The sequence below is a fragment of the Sorghum bicolor genome, chromosome 2 (assembly GCF_000003195.3).
Source record: "Sorghum bicolor cultivar BTx623 chromosome 2, Sorghum_bicolor_NCBIv3, whole genome shotgun sequence".
Lineage (NCBI taxonomy): Eukaryota > Viridiplantae > Streptophyta > Magnoliopsida > Poales > Poaceae > Sorghum > Sorghum bicolor.
Window position 1 is genome coordinate 13261965 of NC_012871.2, and position 15243 is coordinate 13277207.

At 39.8% G+C, this 15243-nt stretch overlaps 2 protein-coding genes and 1 long non-coding RNA gene across 3 annotated transcripts in view; 2 read left to right on the top strand and 1 right to left on the bottom strand.

Annotated features, from left to right (window-relative positions):
- The window catches only part of LOC8057297, a 32916-nt gene extending 28594 nt beyond the window's left edge, over positions 1 to 4322 (top strand). Inside the window, exon 16 of the mRNA XM_002459671.2 lies at positions 3975 to 4322. Coding sequence (XP_002459716.1) covers positions 3975 to 4034 — 60 coding nt within the window. The 3' untranslated portion in view covers positions 4035 to 4322. The remainder of the gene's footprint in view (positions 1 to 3974) is intronic.
- Positions 9081 to 10104, top strand: LOC8057298 (putative lipid-transfer protein DIR1). Its single transcript, XM_002459672.2, has one exon. The coding sequence runs from the start codon at positions 9300 to 9302 to the stop codon at positions 9672 to 9674; it is 375 nt and encodes a 124-aa protein (XP_002459717.1). The 5' UTR covers positions 9081 to 9299; the 3' UTR covers positions 9675 to 10104.
- LOC110432398 lies at positions 10713 to 12868 on the bottom strand. Its single transcript, XR_002449845.1, has 3 exons — positions 12757 to 12868; positions 12378 to 12443; positions 10713 to 11016 (listed from the first exon to the last, which is right to left on the bottom strand). It is a non-coding gene; the product is annotated as an uncharacterized LOC110432398 (long non-coding RNA).

Sequence of the window (15243 nt, forward strand, 5' to 3'; positions counted from 1 at the left end):
CTATGTGAAAAACTAGCAGCTCGTATCGTAGAAACAAATCTCCCAAACCAAGCATGAAGAGCCTGTTTAAGACCATGTATCACAGAAACAAATCTCCCAAACCAAGCATGAAGAGCCTGTTTAAGACCATATATGTCACGATGAAGATGACAAACATATCCTAGGAGCATCAACACCTAGGGGTGACTGCATGTAAACTTATTCATTCGTCACCATGAAGAAAAGCATTGTTAACAACCATTTGAGAGATACCCCAATTTGAAGTGGCAGCCATTGCAATCAGAGTAGAAACGATAGACATATGAGCAATGGGTGCAAATGTCCCATCATCATGTCCTTGAGACTACTAAAAACCTATAGCAAACAAGTCTAGCTTTATATCTCTCTATAGAACCATCATATTTTTCTCTTAATCTTGAACACACAGTTAGATGTTATTGGCATTGCATGTGATGGTAACGGAACAAGATCCCAAGTCCATATATGATCGAGGGTAGCAAGCTCCTCAGACATAGCAAGCTACTATTCAGGAATGTTGGAAGCTTCCTGATATGTGGAGGGTTTAGCAACAACAACATTGGGAACATCAACAATGGGAGCGTCAGGACTAGCCAAGGTGGTAGAGGCTATATGAAGGATCAATGGGACCTATGGGACGACGAGTGTAGACCTATGTAATAAGCAGTTTAGATGGAGGTGGAGGACTCTTATTTGTAGATATTCACATGAGGTGTAATGGAGGAGGATGGTGCAGGAACATCACCTCTAGATGAATTAGTAGGAAAACAAAGAAAGGAGGTGGACCCAGTAGGGGAATATGAGGGTTTAGTAGATGGGTTATAAAAGAAGGACAGTCCTCAACAAAGCTTAGACCGATACGTATACAACGAGAGGTAGGAACACCATGATAACCCTTATGCTCAGGACTACACCCTAGAAAGACACACTCAGATTGGGTGGTCAACTTGGTCTACTCACGAGGTGCAAGCAAAACATAACATGTAATGTACATGTAAAGACTCAAAGATGATCGTAGTTAGGAGTACCAAAAAGTACTTCATCAGAAAATCTTCCAAATAGTTTGGATGAAGGTTGTCTATTGATGAGACAGACAATAGTAGAAACAACTTCTCGCCAAAAATGAGAAGAAATAAATGAGGAAATTAGAAGTGTTCTAGGCGGTGTTTGTGTTCGGCAACATCGTTCTAGGCATGTGCGCTGGGACAAGAGAGTGGAGCAAGACTACCCTCAAAGGTAAAAAACTGATGAAATATATCAGATAAATACTTTTTTTCTCGAACGCGTAGGAGAGGTGCGCATCAATATATTAACAAGATAAAAAGGGTAAAGAGCCCCAAAATGTTACAGAGTAAAGGGCCATTAACCCGCCCATATATACAAAACAAAAGATCTAACTAGCTAAAAAAGATTTGCTAAGACTTGACCAAGAAACAACAGACCCTCAATTAAGAGGCTGCTGGTGCTTGGGCAAGGAGAAAAGAAACCCCTTGAGCCCCAGCAAGCAACCACTGTAGTAACTCCTCCCTAAAGGCTGAGATGGAGGTTGGTAAGCTTGGGTTAGCTCCATCAAAAACACAGCGATTACAATGATTCCACAAGGTCCAAGCGCCTAAGATGACGATGGAGTTCAAACCCTTCTTCCCTTGACCTGACACTCTTCTGCATATCTTTTCCCACCAGTCTTCAAAGCTCGTCTCTTGTGCTTGTGGTGCAAGGTCGTGTAAGCCGAGACCGTCCAAGATGGCAAACCAGAATTGTCGAGAGAAAACACAAGAAACCAACAAATGGTCAAGTGTCTCATCTAATTGGTCACACAGTGGACAAACTTCTGGATGTGGGAGACCTTTTCTTGCTAGCCGATCAGCTGTCCAACATTTCTTGTATGCCACTGTCCACATGAAGAATTTGCATTTGTTTGGCGCCCAGCTTTTCCAAATGCGTTTCCACTGGCTGAGTTGTGTGGATCCTGTGAAGAGGGCTTCATACGCGGACTTTGCCGAGTACAGTCCAGTGGAAGAGAACTGCCATACATGTGTGTCCTCTACCTCCGGCTGCAACTCCACATTTTCAAGCAAAACCCAAAGCTGAAGGTACTCCAGCAGAACATTAACAGTCTGAGGTCCATCTCCTATTGTTTAAGGCATCAAAAACTGTTCTTCCTTTTGCTCTTGTTGCCACTGCAGCGAAAAGGTGCGGATATGAGTGTTCAAAACTTTTCTCAGGTAACCATCTGTCAGTCCAGAAACAAGTATTCTTGCCATTGCCCACTGAAGACCTCACAGCTACAGAAAAGAAAGCCTTGACCTGTGGTGGAACTTTGATTGGCAAGAAAGCCCATGGTTTGTCTGGTTCAGTCTTTTGCTGCCACAACCATCTCAATCTCAGGGCCCAACACAAGTACTGGAGGTTAGATATGCCCAATCCACCTAACTCAGGTGGTCTAGTGACTTTTGGCCAAGCAATCAAACAGTGGGCAAGTAAATAACATAATATTTGTGACCACTGACCACGCTTTGTAACAAAAGGTGCAAGACCTCATACATCTGAACAAATAATATCAAAAGGTCTAGCAGAATGAGAAACACTAGAGGAATATAGAAGTTGTATTTGCTTTTCAAGCTTGCAACCTTTACAATGGAAGCTAGACTCGACGGATGTATGACCTAGACAACCTTTATTTATTACTGTTGACAAACGGGATCCACATAAGTCACCAAGATGGTGATGCCACTTGGCGAAGGACGAGGTGGATGAAGATACAGCGGAGGACACACGTGATGTGGATGTGGCAGAAGAAGGAAGACACAAGGTATCAAAACGTAGAGGCTAGGAGCACCTTTATGACAATGGCCAGTCCCAATCATAGTCTCGCTTCAATGATCCTAAATGAAATAAGATGAGTCATCAAATCTGACAAAACAATTGTAATCAATAACTTGGCCTACTGAGAGAAGATTCATGTTCTGATGAGAATTGCAAAGCGAACCCTGATGAGTGATGTGACAAGATGTACCATCATCAATCTGAATAGAAGCACCATCCGTGACTGGTTTGCAAGCAACCAAGTGGGAGTGATCAGATGTCACATGGAAGGAAGCTCCTGAATCAAGAACCCAAGACGTCGAGGGAGTGCTGACGGGTGAGATTGCAGCAATAGAAACTGAACCTCTTGGAGTGGGGCTAGTACTACGACCACAAGCAGCACAATGTGCACGATACTTAGCCAATTTCACTGGATGTTGGAGGATGACCAGAACTTCCACAATGCTTGCAAGGGTCTAAGGAGGTGCCTTTTTGGTGCACTGGTTCGCTGCGAGACTGCCTAAACACTAAGCACAGATACAGAAGAAGCAGACATAGACTGGAGACGTGTTCCTTCTGCAAGTAAATCAGCCAAGGCATGTGCAATAATGATATTGGAGGAATTGTGGAGCAACCAAGTGCAATGGAATCATATTTTGCCTGAATGGAGGCGGCACCCCATAGTGCCCACCTCGGTTAAATCTGAGGGCAATGTCTTGCAAAATGATTTGTGTAGTAGTGATGGGTGTGAATGCCCCAGTGTGGGAGTCTGTGCCATGGCACTGATGTACGGTGAGAGGCCTAGCATGGGCAGCACAAGAGAAGTGTGTTAGATAAAAACCCAGACTTGGATACCATGTAGAAAAATCAGGAAACCCACTCATTATGAGGGTTCGCTGAGCTTGTGTGTATATGGCCGAAAACAGCTTGGAGTACAACATAGGTACAATTACAAGTCATGTATAGAACTCTATCTTTACTACAAACTTATAGGTCTTGATTTCAATTTGAACTAAATCCTATTTTTTTTAAAGAATTCCACCTCATCCAAAGAGGCTATACAATGTAGAAGTAAACTGAGGTGAACATAAAATAGAGTGATCAATGTCTTCCATCAGAATTTGTAATGTATGCCTTAACCTTCCATGCAGGCAAAATTCTTTGCCCCAGAGGCAGCAAAGGCACTAGTTGATCGCTATGCACAAAGATAGTTTGTGAGACGATGACAGATTGAATGGTGCTGTTTTGGACCAATGAAATTGTGCGGTCCATTCCTAGGTGCAAATGTATCCGCAAGTTAGAAGGAAATTCTAAGTAATTTCACCGACCATGTGCAAACATTACATTCATAGACAAAATGAGATATATTTGTCAGTAAATAGGTCACGGTTGTGTTTTACAGAGATGACCATCAGGATGCTAGGAACGTCTTGTATCATAGCAATATTATGGAATCTGAGGCCTTGTTTAGTTCAAAAAAGTTTTAAGATTCCCTGTCACATCGAATATTTGGACACATGCATGGAGTATTAAATATAAACGAAAACAAAAATTAATTACACAGTTGTCTGTAATTTGCGAGACGAATCTTTTGAACCTAGTTAGTCCATGATTGGAATAATTACCAAATACAAACAAAAGTGTTACAGTACCCAAAATAAAAAAAATTGCCAATTAAACAAGGCCTGAGATATATGTTATGCTTTGCCTTGGAATAAGGCTCAGATAAACATTTTGATATAGTGTTTATTCCATTATCTAAAAAACATTAAGATATGTTAGGAACAAATTATGTTCACATGGCAGGACCTATGGCTTCCCCATATATATCCATAATCACGTGGAACCTGATCGTCTTTGAGGTGTTTACATCATGTTGCCTTGAAGGTCATATCTTTTAATTTGTTGCTCTGGTTAAAAGGTACTCTCTCCATTCCAAATTATAAGTCGTTTGACTTTTTTTTATCCCAAGTTTGACCACTCGTCTTATTCAAAAAATTTGTGCAAATATAGTCAAATTTAAGTCATTCTTGAAGAACTTTTATTAATAAACCAATACACAACAAAAAAAAGTGATATTTTGTACAAAACTTTGAATAAGACGAGTGGTCAAACTTGATATTAAAAAAGTCAAACGACTTACAATTTGGAATGGATTAAGTAGTTGTATTCCCTGTGCACGATTACAAATTATGGTTGCAACATGTGTGGACATTGTATTTGTGCTTTTGTAGTTCTATAGATAATAAGGATGGGGATAGAGCTCCAAACGGATACCCGCGGTTATTCTCTAGTCTAATTTAATGAACTAAATAAAAAATGAGAAAAGAATTTTTTATTTAGTTCATTAAGTTAGACTAGAGAAGAAACTGCTGATACCCATTTGGAACACCATCCCCATCTTTAATAGATAATATGATTACGAATTTTGTTAATTCCTTCCCTGCCCTTTAAATTGTACTCCTTTTTCCCTTAAAATTATAATAACTTCTGCTTATTTGTATTAGTATAATTGGAAGCTTGGCCATGGAAGCTTTCTTCCAATTGTTCTGCCTTGCGAAGTGGTCACTTGGGCTGGGATTGCTTGAGTGAAAATCTGAATAAAAGAAATCCACATGATTTAGGAACTTTCAGCGACATGTATGGTGTCCTTGGAATCCTAGTTCTCTAGTAGAATTAGAATAGGATTATCCTACAGGCTACAGGGTGTTAGGGACGCAAGCAGGTTTGTTCACAGACCGTAAATAGGTTTAATTTTGCGTGTAACCACTTACAAAATTAAGGTTATTTGTGGGTTTGTGGGCCGGGTGAAGCGGGCTTGCATCCCTAACAGGCATCCTCAGTTGTTATATAGAGAGAGACGCTAAATCCATGTGCATGTCATACTTCGGGGTCGTGGAATGATATCTTGTTCATCATTCATGATGATATCACAAAGTACACAAAAATGAAACATGCTCCATCTGTGGATGAAGAATATATATTTGTCGTCAATGCTCCATGCATCTTCGGAAAAATTGTATATTTGTAATCAATGCAATCGGTTGGAAGAGAGCAAGCACTCAACCCTCGTGTGAATGTAAGAACGGATAATCCAAAAGATGCATGGTATATTGAAGTGTTTAATTTGTTGATTAGCCTGAAGGCATTTTTAGGGCACTCACAATGCAGACTTTATCATAGAGTCTAAGTTATTTATTACCTCGAACAATGTGGACTTGGAGTCTTATTTTTTCTACCTCTTTCTTCAATAAATATGCTGCAACATCAACAAAATAACATAAATAATATGTAATTAAGTATCTTGGACTCTGTGATAGACTCTTACATTGTGAGTGCCCTTAGAGCCTAGAGGCGGTGTGACCTCTTGCGATAAGTAATCTAAAAATAAGAGGGAAGTGACCGAGGATAGAGTGGTGATCGATGTTGCCACAAATATTAAAACCTCATTTATGAACATGCACCAAAATACTAATGTTTGATAGGTAAAAAAAATATATGTATCAGTGTAGATAGCCAGTCTAGAAAATAGGCTAACCATTATTTTTTATTTTTATTTTTTTGTAAACAAGTAGCTTACGAGTTGAATTGTGTGCAAGATGAGGGGGACGACGGCATGCAATTAACTAGCTGCATAAAAGTGAAAAACCATGAATCGGGCAATTGTTCGTAGCCACAGTTGGGGTTAGAACTGTAGACACATTGCATCATCCTATCTAGCTAACCCACTATTCCACCAAGTAGTCTGGAAAAAAGTTCAAAAAAAAAGTAGTCTGGAAACAAATAGTACCAGTGCTTTCGTTTGGTGGCTGAGCTTAGGATTTTGATTATTGTTCACATTATTTATTATTACGAGATTGACAATCCAAACAGGCAAGGCGCCACATTTCACGGCCGTTCAAGAGGCGCCACTCTGCACTCATGGTCATGATCACGGCTCACCCTAAGTTAGGCACTTCTTAGAATGGGGGCAAACGACAGCACTCCTCGTGTCTGTTTGCACGCTTAATTTCTTTGTTGAGTTACTAATGCTAGGAGTTCTCGGGTGTTCGTTCAGATAATATTTATATTATAGGTATTTGAAAGGTATTTCATTCGTTTTAAAATAGTTGTCACATTATTAAGATTTATAGCTAAAGTATCTAAGCACCGTTCGGATCTTTGGAGTTAAATTTATTCTAATAAATTTTAATTTCGACACATGTTAATTAAGTTAATATATGGTAGTACATAGGGTATTTGTATACTACTATTATCTAAGAGACCTGTTTATATGTTGCATTTGTACTAAGAAAGCGTGTTAAAGAGCATGCTATAAGTTGCAGAATAGAAATATAATATGATGATCTATAAAATCAATTTCTATCTCCCAACCTTAAATTTGAGATAAGTTTATATGTGAACTTTGAAAAGTTGTAGAATCTCAAATCCAAATAGCTTAATCTAGTAAGTATATTCCAAATCCTCCAAAATAGAAAAGATCCAAAACGTCCGTAACTGTCTGGGTATCATGGTATGAATGGACTAATAGAATACAGGGTGTGTTGTGCTCAACTAACGTGACGTAGACCTTGTGTCAACCACTGTTGGCAATTAACCAGTGAAGCAAGCACTTAGAAAAGTGAAGTCCTCGCTGACACAAGTGTGTTACTAAGGGTCTGTCGTGGTAGGACGCTCGCGGAAACATTTCAAATTCAGATGGTGAATCAGAATCAACTTATAAAATTGCTTGGCTAGCAATCTAGCTAGATTCCAATTAAAAAATCATTTAAATAAAATATGGTCAAAAAATTCTGAACTTTTATGGATGGAGAACAACTTAAATAAAAATAATTTTAACTTATTGCACCAAAAAATAATTAACCGAAAAAATAAACTAAAAAGGTAAGAACAAATGGGATGAGAATTTGTGCAAAACTAGCCTCTCCAGTAGTTTCGCGTGTGTATGTAAAAATGGTAAAATGTTTCGGTTTCGAATCACTTGCTGAAAGACCGTTTAAAAGTGATTCTCATCAGAAACTGAAACGTTTCTCCTATCTGGTCTAATTACTCCGTAATTAACATGTAGTCACACAGTTGGTCATGCCGTCCTCACCTGTGACTGTGTTCTATGTAGTCACTTCCATGCTTCTGTACTTCTTCGAAATCAAATATCTTAGGCCTTGTTTAGTTCCAAAATATTTTACAAAATCGACACTGTAGCTTTTTCGTTTGTATTTGACAAATATTGTCCAATTATGGACTAACTAGGCTCAAAAGATTCGTCTCGTCAACTTCGACCAAACTGTGTAATTAGTTTTTATTTTTGTCTATATTTAATACTTCATGCATGTGTCTAAAGATTCGATGTTACGAGGAATATGAAAAATTTTGCAAAATTTTTTGGAACTAAACAAGGCCTTATTTAAAAATCAGGACAATGCAATGCAAACGACTAGTATCTGAAATCCGCAATCCAACGGCTGGTGAAAGTCCAATCATATGAGTGGTTGTTTCATTGTTTGGCTAGTGGCCATCATATATCAAAACTAGGGCCTTGTTTAGTTCATTCTGAAAACTAGAAACTTTTAAAAATTCTCCGTCATATAAAATCTTGAAGCATATGCATAAAATATTAAATATAGACGAAAATAAAAACTAATTGCATAGTTTGTCTGTAAATCACGAAATGAATCTTTTGAGCCTAGTTAGTCTATGATTAGATAATATTTGTCAAATAAAAACGAAAATGTTACAGTGCCGAAATTCGAAATTTTTTCAGAACTAAACAAGACCTAGAATGCAGCTAGCTATGTCTCATATGCCACATCAGCAGATCCTGGGAACTCTCTCGGCCACAAGCTCCCCGTGGGACCACCGCACTCACTCACAGGTCACAGGTCACAGGCTCTTCTTCCTCCCGTGAACCTGATCGCGAGAGGCGTGCTGACATGACCAGGCTACAAACCGACACCGGACCTTCACGGGCTGCACCGCTAGCTGCTGCCTGTTCTCATGCAGCTGACTCTGCATGCATGCGCAGACCCCCTGCCTTCGCTCCATATTACAGATGGCCACACACCTCTAAGACTCTCGGGGTCCTATTTAGTTCATTCCAAAATTTTAAAAAAAATTCAAGATTTTTCGTTACATTAAATCTTACGACTATATATATATATATATAATTAAATAATGTTTTTTATAATTTACAAAACAAATCTTTTAAACCTAATTAGTCTATAATTAGACAATAATTATCAAATAAAAACGAAAATGCTAGTATAAGTAAAAAATTTTCAGGTCCTCCACTAAACAAGACCTCACTGTGTTGGCCGCAACGGCAACAGTAGTACCCCGCCCGCTCTATAAATACCCCCGACGACAGGGAACGGAGCTAGCAACAATCACTGCAGTACACAGCACATTTGCAAAGTTGTAGTTCATCAAACGTAGCGGCTAGGTGTAGCGCTATATATAGCTCCATCTGCTGCGACGACATGGCGGGCACCACCAGGAGGAGCAGGAAGTCCTCGTCGTCGAGCTCATCGGCGCAGCAGCAGCTGGCTGCCGGCGCGCTGCTTGTGGCCGTTGTCGTGTTGGTGGCGGCGTCGTCGTCGGGCGTGCTGGTGGCGGTGGAGGCGGTGTGCGACATGAGCAACGAGCAGTTCATGTCGTGCCAGCCGGCGGCGGCGAAGACGACGGACCCGCCGGCGGCGCCGTCGCAGGCGTGCTGCGAGGCGCTGGCGGGCGCGGACCTCAAGTGCCTGTGCGGCTACAAGGACTCGCCGTGGATGAGCGTGTACAACATCGACCCCAAGCGCGCCATGGAGCTCCCCGCCAAGTGCGGCCTCGCCACGCCACCCAACTGCTAGCCATGCTAATAATAAGCTAAGCAAGGGCGCTGGCCTGGCTAGCATTGCCCTACGTTGTACTACGTGTGTTGTTGCATTATATATATTTATTATTACTGTGTGTACATCTGCAGCAGGAGGGGGCCCGGCCGTACGTACGTGCCACATCGATCTTGTCACGTACTAACATGCATATGTTCTTGTCGTGTGTGCTCCGTGCTGGCGTGTGTGTGTGTGTGTGTGTGTCGTCGTTGGTACATCTTGTCACGTACTAACATGCCCGTGGTTGGTTTGTTGGACTGTTTGTGCGTACGCGCGCATGTGTGTGATGTGTACTTCGGTAGTGTGGGTGACTGCCTGGCAAAAGTTGCATCTTGTGCCCTCTCGCTCGCTCGATCTCTCTGTATGTATCTATATATATATATATATAAGGAGTGTTTTTGATGCTAAACATGACTGCTTCGTTGTCTTTGACGTCAGGTCAATTTGTGTGTGCAATAAAGCCAAGAACTGCTTGATCTCTGCATGTACAAGGCAATACTATATTGTTGAACTTCTTTGGATTATTAACATGTGACCTCTAGATGAAGTGATTACGGATGATTGTTCTAGTTAACTTTTCTCTGCGGAAAGTGTGTTTGGACTGAGGACAAGGTTGGACAGTAAATACGTACAAACCACAACGGGTGGACGCCCTCTCCCTATCTCACGGCGTCCATTTGATAACGGGTGCGTGCTCACCCCATTGTGGAAATTGCAAGTTGAAGGTTGGATGATCATATCCATGCATGTTTACAAAAAGATATAGTTATCCAAGTTGAGTGCTTGGTGGGATGGATGGAATGAGCCAGTTTTCTAATTATAGCTAGTTATATTTTTTAAATAAAAATAATAACAACTAACAATACATAAATAAATATGTACTAACACTATAGTTACTATTAGGTAGTGTGCTCGTGCATTGCTACGGGATAGTCAATAATTTATATTAAAAAATACATGAATCGCATGATACGATAATAATATTGTAGCATAGTGTAGTTCGTCATGGTTCCCAATTATCGTATAGTTTGATGAAGCACATGTAATCTAATTTATGCTAAAAAGAATTATAATCATTCTTGCATTCGTTAATTTAGCCATAAGAATAGAAGATATGGGTAAAATTTCCTATACAGTATTTCCATGGAGTGCTTGAAGCACGAGACACTCTTTGGGTTCATGCCGACTTGCTGAGGCAGTGCTCGACGATGCTGGGCAGCTCGTTCATGGCGGCTAATGGGCACCACCCAACCAGTTGTGGATCCATGATGGGCCGGAACCCACTGCTGTAAGCATCTTGTGCTCTTTTGCCCTGGTGCATCTGCTCACAATAAAGAAATATATCAAAAAAATTTAGGTAAAAGATGATCATTAACAACTATCTTACTCATAATAAATTCAGTAAGCTAAGGTCCACTCAAAAGTGATTATTCTTATATATGCATTCCTTCAAACTATAACAAATCATATAGGAATCCATCGTTAATACATGATACTTGTTCTGTTTGTTCATTTATTCTTTACGCACATCTGATGGTGAGAACTCATGGTAATCTTAGAATAGTACAGTTCTTAGAAAATTGAGAAAATTCACCTAAACATGATAACTTGAATTGTTATGGGCTTGTGGCAGTACATAGCTAGGTAAATTAATTATTTTTTTAATGAAAACCACAGGGAAACACCTCCCGGTAGCATTAATTAATTAAGGAAATACCCAAAGGTTACCAACAAATATTGTATACTGAAACAATTTAAATAAGCTACTTTTAAGATCATCGAGTGCTCTTTCATTCTATTTCGTTAGGAAGCAGAGCTGCAGTGATATATTGTCTTTACCAACCTACGAATGATTTAGAAATTTTATATAATTTATTTTTCTATTCTCCAAATTCAGCACACAATGCCTAACCCTAATTAAGTAGTGTACTCAAGATATGAGTGACCATATTGTATCATGATGGTTGATGGCTGATGACTCTAATACTAAAATTAATATAGATCTAGATTATCATGAAAAATTATGTGCATTCTCATCCCAGTAATACCATTCATGTTTTAGAGTGATGGCTGATGGCAATGCATAGTGATGCAAGTAGTATTATAGATTGACAACCATTATATTAAGTGTCTTGACTAAATAATGGTAGACAGAAACATGCATGCAAGACTGAAAGAAGTAACTCAAATGGAATAAAAAACTATTAATATGAAACTGTCGGATAGGAACAGTGCTAGACGATGAAACGCAAGTGAACATCACCACAAGCCAAAATGCAGTCATCATGTTTTTTTTGAAACATCATAAATAATTTTTTAGTTAGACCAAGGATGAATAAATCGGCATTCCTATTTTGTATCCTGAGTTCCTAACTGAATTGACTACAGTAGGAGCACCAATCTTCAGTTTCTATAATTAGATTCAACCACCACCATCAGTGAATGCAAATGGCAAATGAATTGGCCATAACTCATTTAGGACTATTCATTGCTTGATATTGCTTGACTATTCATCGTCCAACACATGGGTATATTGGTATCTCCATCATTCAGGATTCATGCAACTTTTTTAACATATGGCTTCTTTAACGATTAACTAAAAAAACCATATGACTGGCATAATAAAACACAATCTTCTGAAACTGAGCAAAGAAGATACAGGCTAGCTGATTAGCTACTTACTTTTTCACCTGATGCAATACCTAGTGCCAACGTGCTTGGGTGAAATCAAACAGAGAAACTTCAACCCTAAAACCAAATTGAGGTTATCATCATACATGGAAAATAGAAGTACGAATGATAGTCACAAACTCTATTATGCGGCTACACACCTCATACTGACCAATCAGCAGAAATAGCTATGATATCTCATGGCTAGCTATCTTCAAATTTGATTACGGTCTAGGATTAGTTTAGTGAATTTTTATTTGATTTCACATCTTAAAATGGCAGAAGTAGCCAAGCATCTGGATCACTTCTTCGCATTTCAGAAACATCATCAAAAGCCCTAGCTATTTCACTATAACCATCTTGCACATAGAGAAGAGAAAGCAATACTCACAGCTATGTTCATTTCTTTTCCTAGTGACCCCTTGTGCAGCCAGCCATGGCCCAAAAGCGATTCATTTTAGCAGACTTGTGTATGCTCAATTAAGACTATCAGCCAAAAAGTACCAATTAATTAAGAGGGAAAACACTCTATAATGGTGAGCTATAGAAGAGCTGCAGCTTTTCCATGGTGAGAGTCAGGTCGTCCAATGCGAAGACGGAGTTGTCAGTCTAGCTGGCCTCCTTGACCAAAAGTGATTCAGTGTTCAGGACATCCATCAGGTAGTCCTTTTGATTCCTGCAAACGTAATCACCAGAAAACAATCTCAGTGAGATTTATTATGTCAGTTCCAAATGCCGATTTTCAATGCACAAAGGTTTAGTCCAATGTCAGTCAAACATAGCATCTGCAATGTAATTTGGCTAAGTAACAAGCTTTTAATTTGGCTTCAAACAAATGAGAAAATTGAAAATGTCGTAGTTGTCAAAAATATGGGGGCTCCAAAGCCAGTCTAAATAAGCTATTAATATTTATGGATTTTTTCTATTTGTTTCCAGAACAGGCATTGCATAATTATATGCGATTAGGAGGAAGATGACACCTTTCAATACAAAATTTCGTGCATATTGTAGTGACCATCATGCAGTAACTACCAAACCTAGTTGAATTTCGCAGGGGTTAGGATGCATACTTGCTCCAATGCAGATGATCCCGGCAGAAGGTGTGCCACCTAATGTACCTACAACGAACAATGAAGGACGAATCAGGAGTAAAGAACATGGTTGTCCACATGTAAACCCAATCTTTTTTACAAAAACAAAACGGAAAAATTTTCTAGGCATAATACATGTATCGACACTTGTAACTGGATCATATCAGAGCAGGATATAGATAGGCAGGGTTTGGGTGGCCGATCTCGCACACCAGGAACAAAAGATAAGGGTTGTTCGTACCTGTTTGGTGCTCGCCAAAGGCGAAAGTGCCGAAGATGAAGGCATGGGCACCTGATGTTGGGCGGAAGCGGGTGGGTCGCCGAGCGTAGCAACCGGCGAGGAGAAGGAGAAGCGGTGCACCATCGTCGCATGGGCCAGCCACCGGCAAGGCTAGCCAAGACAACGCTGCCATCCACCATGCCCCCCCCCCAATGCCTAGAGGCGGCGTGCCCTGCAGTGGCCCGCAGGAGTCAGGGCGGGGAGCAGGCAGGCGAGGCCATGGGACGAGGGCACGGTCAGGCATGGGGGCGATTTTGATTTGAGTTTCCTTTCTATGGCCGACTGATTTGATTGGGGAAAATTGGATTGCTATTTTACATTTACATTTGCATCAGGAATCCTTTCTTTTCGCACCCTTTCACATCCCTGATTATATATTATTTTTTATTATAAATTTGCATCAGAAATCTTTTCTTATTCTTTATTTTAATTTCCACCCTTCCACCTCCCGTGACGTCGATTGTTTCGCACCGAGGGGAGACGGAAGCGACCCAAAAAAAATGTCGCACCATTTGGTGGTCTTACTTTTAGTCTTTTTAGTTGTAAGGAGACTCCCTAATTGTAAGGCCTTGTTTAGTTCCACCTAAAAGTTAAACTTTTTAAGATTTCCTATCACATCAAATCTTGCGACACATGCATGCAACATTAAATATAAATGAAAACAAAAACTAATCGTACAGTTTGTCTATATATAATTTGCGAGACGAATCTTTTGAGCCTAGTTAGTCTAAGATTAGACAATAATTGTAAAATACAAATAAAAGTGCTACAGTTCCAAAGCTAAAAAATTTCATGGACTAAACAAGGCCTAAGTAGTTCTTGCTTTCCTAGGTAGATAGCTTTCGGTATGCACCTAGATATACCTTATGTATAAATATCACAGAACAATACACATAGCTAGATAACATGGATAAACATGTCTCAAGTTTTCATGAAGCCAACATTTAGTAATTGTGCCATATTTACAAAAGGAGCAACAACATACACAGTCTAGAAACTAGATCAAATGGCATATATTGGCCTTACACTCCGTATAATGTCTCATCTTACTCAAATACAAAATAACGCCACTGATTACTAGACAGATCTGCCTGGTGTTGATCCAGCATCACATAATCTCTAGACACTAATGTACAGCTGCTCAAGGCACCTTTACCGTCCGATACTTAGTGGAAATTCTTTACCGACTAATGTTGCATCGCTAAATAACTAGTTTTAGGTACAGATGTCTGACGCTAATTCTAGTGTGTGGTATAGTGTATCCAGCATAGTACCAGCCTTGAATGATTTCTCGGCTTGCATTGCTCTATTGTGATTGATGCTTTGCTAGTACTCCCATGTAATTTCAATCTCCTACAGGTACACATATACGACAACAACTTGACAGGTGTTGTTGCTGCAACATTGATATACTCTTTTCCTAGTTTCTGGCTTATTAGTTACTGCCACCTCCTGTTTGGCTTGGTAAGAACGGAACAAGTTGAGAGCGAGAGCATTACAGCAACCA

Bases quoted from the DNA above. Each gene is read 5' to 3' on its own strand.
- LOC8057298 (XM_002459672.2), top strand. From the start codon at position 9,300: ATGGCGGGCACCACCAGGAGGAGCAGGAAGTCCTCGTCGTCGAGCTCA.